General features: G+C 65.4%; 1 protein-coding gene across 1 annotated transcript in view; it reads right to left on the reverse strand.

Annotated features, from left to right (window-relative positions):
• ADCK3 (aarF domain containing kinase 3) overlaps positions 1-6,498 on the reverse strand; it is a 21,743-nt gene that overhangs the window by 1,217 nt on the left and 14,028 nt on the right. Inside the window, exons 5-13 of the mRNA XM_014528267.1 lie at positions 4,149-4,274; positions 2,157-2,242; positions 1,910-2,050; positions 1,481-1,562; positions 1,276-1,369; positions 895-1,036; positions 597-704; positions 416-481; positions 82-168 (exon numbers count right to left, since the gene is read on the reverse strand). Of these exons, the coding sequence (XP_014383753.1) occupies positions 82-168; positions 416-481; positions 597-704; positions 895-1,036; positions 1,276-1,369; positions 1,481-1,562; positions 1,910-2,050; positions 2,157-2,242; positions 4,149-4,274 (932 nt within the window). The remainder of the gene's footprint in view (positions 1-81; positions 169-415; positions 482-596; positions 705-894; positions 1,037-1,275; positions 1,370-1,480; positions 1,563-1,909; positions 2,051-2,156; positions 2,243-4,148; positions 4,275-6,498) is intronic.

Here is a 6,498-nt window from a genome sequence, read left to right on the forward strand (position 1 = left end):
CCCCCCCCCCCCCCCCGCAGGCCCCGGGAGTATGCCTGGAGCAGCAGACGTGAGCCGCCAGGGCCACGGGCGGGCGCGCACCTTGACCTCGTAGCCGGTGAGGAACTTCATCTCGATGGACTTTTTCAGCACAGCCTCCCGGTCCTGGTCAGCAGCAGCCCTGATGATCTGGGCACACAGAGGAGCTGCTGGGGCCAGAGCCACCCTGCCCGCCCCCAACACTGCCAACCGCTCACTGTTCCTCCCGGACCCTGGCCCTGAGGTCCCAGCGGGGCCGGGAGCCTGACGGGGCCATGACCTCCCCAGACTGATCACGGGACAGGAGCCGTCAGCCTCCCTCCCTCCCTCCCTCCCAGTCCCCACCCCCAGCCCTGCCTCAGGACCGCATGGCCAGGCCCTGCCCTGCCCGCCCTACCTGGATGTAGAGGTCAGTGAAGGATCTGTCAAATTCCCGAGTTGCCCCAAAGTCCAGGAGAGCCACCTGGGAATGGGCGAGAGCAGGGGCAGGTTGGCGACTGGGGGCTGAGACCCCCGACCTCGGAGCCCCGCTCCAGCAGAGACCTCCGGCCCCTGCCCGGCCCCCACCCAGGGCTCACCTTGTGCTGCTCAGGATCATAAAAGAAGTTGGACCAGTTGGGGTCTGTCTGCATGAAGTGGAACTCAAACAGCTCCCGTAGGCACAGGACCAGGATGTGGTGGCAGATCTGGGGGCGGGGAGAGCCCGGTGACTGAGAGTCTAGGGCTGGGGAGGCCTGACTCCCAGCCCCACCTTCTGCCCAGATGACACGTAGTTCCAAGGGAACTACCTGGGGGCAAGGGGAGGACACGCAGCCCCCTGTCCCCCTGAGCCACACAGGGGTCACCTGGAGGCTGCAAGGCCAGCTGCAGACACACCTCGTTCCGGATCTCCTGGCTCAGCCCCTCCGCCTGGTCGAGGGGGAAGCCAGACACGAGCTCTGTGGTCAGCACGTGGGGGCTGCAGAGCTCGTCCACGACCTCGGGCACGTAGAAGAAGGGGTGGTCCTTCAGCAGCTCCCTGTGGGGCGGAAGTCACACCGGGCCAGCTCCCCCCACACCCACCCTGGGGGAGACAGGCAGGACAACAGGGACTGGCCAAGTGGGACCTGCTTCTCAGTGGGCAGGACCCGGGCCACAGGCACCCACCCCTCAGGACCCCTTCCCCCCCTGGGCTGCCTGAAGACGGCCCCTCTGTCCCCTGCTGGGACAGCAACAGGCACGGGGCCCACAGCCCACCGGCCCCGCCAGGAGCTGCACCTGAACTTCTTGGCACAGGCGGCCTCTCGCTTGTAGTCGCACTCAAGGGCCAGCTCCCGCCTCAGCACGTCGATCAGGTGCTCGGGGAACAGGCCTGGACAGGGTAGGAGGGTGTCCGGGTGAGCCGAGGGCTCCCTAGGGAGGCCCCCGCGGGTACCCAGAGCCCATCCCAAATGCCTGCCAGAGGCCAGCAGCGAGCACAGACCTTCCGGAAGCACGTTGCTCATGTTCAGCACGGCCATGAGGTTGTTGACGTCGCTGTTGATGCTCTGGGCCACGCCAGGGTACTGCAGGGGGAGCAGGGGGTGTCCCATGAGCAGAGCGGGACCCCACTCCTTGGGGGAGTCACAGCTGCCTACCTCTCCCTCCCACCCCGTCTCTAGGAACAGCCGCCACTCAGGGCCCAGCCCTCCAGCTCGGGCCCAAAGAGACAATCACGGTCCCGTCCTCACCCAAGCCAAGCTCCTGGGGGCTGTTCCACCCCCACGGCCACTCACTGGGCGAACCGGTTCCAGCGCCCAGTGCTGACCAGGCGCTGGGGCCAGAAACGACGACACAGACCCTGCCCTGCAGGGCCCACACCACGGCCGGCTCCCCTCGCAGCCCCTGTGGGACGCGTGCACCCAGCGCCTACCTGGATCTTCATGGCCACCTCACGCCCGTCCTTCATGCGGGCCAGGTGCACCTGCCCGATGGAGGCGGCTGCGAAGGGCCGCTCCTCGAAGTACTCCAGCTTGTCCCTCCAGTTGGGGCCCAGGTCATTGTTGAGAGTTTTCTGGAGGGAGAGGCCAGGGAGGGACCGTCAGCCCAGCCCAGCCCCTCCCAGGAGGCCCCGCAGCTCCTCTGCAGCCCAGGCCCCGGCACGGCACCCCGAGCCTCACCGTCATCTGCTTCAGGGGCATGAAGTCCGCGCTCTGCCGTACCCGCTCGAAGATCTTGGCCAGGTGGGGGTTGATGAAAGCGTCGTCTGGAAGGCACCGAGGAGTCAGATTGCAGAGGGCCGGCCCCTGGGGAGGAGCGCACCCACCCTGCCCGTGCGGGCTCCTGGGAGAGGCTGCTCTGCCCCCACACACTGGAGCCCAGGCCCAGTGCCACCAGCAGGCCCCGCCCAGCTCCTTCCTCGCACCCTGGCAGCATGTCCCACCCAGCACACAGGTGGACAACAGCTTCAGAGGGACGGACGCTGACCGGGGTGTGCACACTCGGGGCCCTGGCTGGAGACAGCGCCCCCAGCCCCCCACCCCTCTGCCACGAGGCACCGGGGGAGCCTGGGCAGCCGGGCCCTGACGACAGGCCGCGTGGCTCTCTGAACCCACCCAATGACCTGAGAAGGTGCGCTTCTTAGAAATAACAGCCGTAGCTTTTCACAATTATAAAAAAATAAATTTAGGAAATAAAGGATAGATAAAAATGTGTAAAATACCCACAATCTGGTCACCTGCAGGGAGTTACCCTTTTTCTTTCTGACCCTTTTCCCGGGTTCCATCCAGAGCACTGCCTCGAGCTGCTCAGTTACTGAATGTTCGGAATCGGCTGTCCCCTTCCCCCGCCCCCGCACTGGCCCTGCTGCTGCTTCACTGGCTTCAGCTTCTGTTAACAGTCACGCCCCGAAGGACGTCTCGGTCCGTGACCCCATGGCACCATAAGGTCCTAATGGAGCTAAAAAATCCCCATCACCCAGTGACCTCACAGCCGCCATGACCTGGTAGCACAAGGCCTGCTTCACGCTGTGGTGATGCTGGTGTCAACAGACGAGCACACACAATACGGACAGTTTGTCGTGCTCGATCGTAAGTGGCGGCTGCTGCCTCACGTGTGTACTATACTCTCTACTTATCACAAGAAGCTCGCTCTGTCTCACAGGATGCCGGCCCTGGCCGGGTGGCTCAGTTGGTTAGAGCGTCATCCACATCCACCAAGGTTGTGGGTTCGATCCTTGGTCAGGGCACATACAAGAATCAACCAATGAACGCATCAGTAAGTGGAACAACAAATCCATGTTTCTCTCTAAAACCAGTAAATAAAACCTCAAACAGTCACAGGTTACGCCAGCAGCAGCCCCACACGTCCGTGTTGGCACCTGATTGCATCACCTTCTGTGCTGGCTCGGTCTCGTGTTGTTCTGTGCAGTGGCGTGTGGAACAGGCGTGGGGCCAGGAGCCGCAGGCTGAACCGACTAGACTTGTGTGATGTTTGCCCCGTGGCACCGCCTCAGAGGCTTTTCCCAGAACGTGTCCCTGTGACTACGCGCACGTGACTGCCCGTGCGAGCGATGAACCCGCAACAGCCCCGCAGCCGAGCCCTGACCGTCCGCAAGGCTTCCCTCGGTGTCACTGGACGTGGGCGCCCAAGTCGGGGCTGTGCACCACCAGACATCAGCTAAGCGCTGCTACGCGTGCGCACAGCCCGGCAGCACCACCCTGTGCCCGCCGCCTGCCCGAGCGCCTGTCCCACGAGCCCATCCAGCTGCTGGGGCGAGGGCCTCGGCCTCTGGGGCGTCCCATCCTCTGCTCGTGGGGCCACACGGTGCCGGGCTGTTCAGCTGCCTTCCCTCCTTGGGCCACGTGCTCCTTGCCTCCAACACCAACTGGGAGGACCGCGAGCCCTCCTTCCTGCTCCCTCCAACCAACACGGGGGGGGGGGGGGGGGGGGGGCGACAGCAGACAGACTCGTCCACTTCTGAGATGCCAGGACCACCTCTAGACGTCTCTGCTCCCAGAAGGAAGGTGACTGGGCTCCTGTTTCAGACTCTGTTTAAGTGTCCCTGCTGGCACCAGCCAGGATCGAGCAAGAGGAGCCGTGAAGAACCCCCCTCCCCGTTGGGCTGAAGCGCGCTGCCCCCCAGGTCCGCGCACCAGGCAGGGCCCACTCACCCTGGATGCTCAGCATCTGGCCCAGCTTGAGCGCCGCCCCGCGCACCTTGCACAGCGTGCTCACGATGCGCTCTGCGTTGGCCTCCGACAGGAAGGGGCTGGAGTCCAGCACGGCCTTCTTCCCCCCTGTGGGCAGAAGCCAGGTCATCGCGGCACCACCACCCTCTCGAGTGCCAGGGCTCGCCGGGGGCTGTTGGGCAGGTGCAGGGCCCGAGGACCCCCTGGCACACCCCAGCCCACGGCCAACCGGCTGTCTTGGGCCAACACCATCACCCCACCCTCCTTGGTAAACGCAGAGGCAGGAACGTTTGGGGGGGGGGGGGTTAGTGCCATTTGAAAAAGCCCAACACGGAGCCTGACCAGTCTCCCTCCTGGATGCCCATCAAACCCCAAGAGCAATACAACTTCCACACCCACCTCCCTGCCGCTGCAGAGGCCTTGGGAACACGCCGGCACCGCCGACCCCCACCGCGCACGCGCACGCGCGCGCGCACACACACACACACACACACACACACACCCCAGTGCCTGGGCCTGGAGAGGGCACGCTGAAGGGCAGTCAGCTGGAGCTGGGGACAGGCACCGGGAGGGAGGGACCCAATGCACAGTGCCAGGCCAGAGGTCGCCCAGCACGTTCACCACAGGGCCAGCTGGCTCAGGGAGGGGAGCTCAGGGTCAAGGACAGCACTCGCCCGCTGTGCCTGCCTCTCCCCTCTGCCCAGAGGCCCCTGCAGTGACCTCAGGGGTGCAGACGACCTGTGTCCCGGACACTGGGGGTGGGAGGGTGCGCGGCGATGACTCAATGAGGTTGCAGGGGGGCCAGCCAGTGCCCAGTGCCCTGTCTCCACCTCAGCGGCCCAACCTAAACACTGAGTCTGCCCTTGTCCTGGGGGGAGGCGTGCTGGGCGCCCCCTCTGCCCTCCCCAGCTCAGCTCCTTGGCACCCTGTTCACTGTCCTGCAGCCTGTGGCACTCGGTGCTCTCCTGCCTGCTGTCCTGGGAGCCCAGTTAGGTGCCTGGCCCAGCCCTCAGAGGAGGACTGAGCTGGGTCCCAAGAAGGGAACAGGAGAGGTGGCTTGCGGGGACCCCCTGCCCCCTGCCCCAGGGACTGTATCCAGCCCAGCCTTGATGGAGTGGGGTGCACAGGGTGGGGTGCAGTTTGCAGAAGAGAAGCCCCAAAGAGAACATGCGCATCTGCCAGCCTCAGGGCAGCCCTGTCGCTCACTCAGGAGTCAGGCTCACTCCTGGGTCCCAGACGGCAGGGGGTCCCGGGAGGGTGAGCGATGTCAGCTCTGCAGGGAGAGACCAAGCTGCTGGGGGCCAGGGGGGCAGCCGTGGGCAGGGCTCCAGAATGGCTGGACCAAGAAGGGTCCCCAGATCACACCCCGGCTACGGCTCCATCGCCAGCGGGGACACGGCTGGTTCTGAGAATAACGAGGAGCCGGGCGGCAGAGCGTGGTGGGCCTGCCCCTCAGGAGAGCCTCCTCCAGGGCGGAGCTGGCCTGGCTGGTCAGCGCCCTCCAGGCCACGGCATCGCAGGCCTGTCCTGAGAGCTGGAGCAGAGCTTGGGGGCTGCCAGCCCCTCCTACCTGGCCTGAGCCCGTCCTCTGGCTCCTGGGCCTTGACCTCCAGCCAAGGTCACTGCTTCCCTGACAAAGGACACCCGCTTGAGCCTGGAGCCAGTCCTAGCCTCCTCCCTGCCCAGACCTGCTGGGAGAGGACGCCCGCCGTGGGGGGCGGGAGGGTGCTGCTCGGGAAGGCTGGCTGCTCTCCCCAGGAAGCCAGGCCTCATGTCCAGTGTCTCCAACACTAAAAATACTCCCGCTAAATCCCCTGTCCCCAGCCCCTTCCAAGGACACACGGTGTCCCCTGTCCTCGGGCTGTGGGGACAGCCTACTGCCTTCTCTCTGGTAGGTTCCTTGACCCACAAGAGGGTCTTGCGAGTGAGGAGGGGCCACCCCTGTGACTGGCAGGCCCCTCAGAGCCCAGCCCTGAACTGGCAGCCCGGGCAACAGGGACAGGACAGGGGGTGTCACAGGGGTCCTCATGGAAGGGAGAGGAGGTGTCAGATACTGGAAAGAGCTGACGTCTCCTGGAGAGACGCGTGTTCTGACATGACCCCTGGCTGACCCCGGGAGGCAGGGTCGGAGATTCAGGACCTTTGCCTCAGAGATGGAGGGCCCTGTGGGATCTGTCCCAGCAGCACCCACACCCTCAGCCGCAGGAGGAGCCCTGGGGCCTGACCAGCCAGGCCCCAGGCCCCAGCAGCTCCGGAGAGCAGGGGCGGGGCTGGGCCAAACCTCAGCTCCACTGGAGGGGCCAGGGCGGCGGGGGGGGCCAGGGCAGTAGGG

This window comes from Myotis brandtii, unplaced genomic scaffold, assembly GCF_000412655.1.
Source record: "Myotis brandtii unplaced genomic scaffold, ASM41265v1 scaffold627, whole genome shotgun sequence".
NCBI lineage: Eukaryota > Metazoa > Chordata > Mammalia > Chiroptera > Vespertilionidae > Myotis > Myotis brandtii.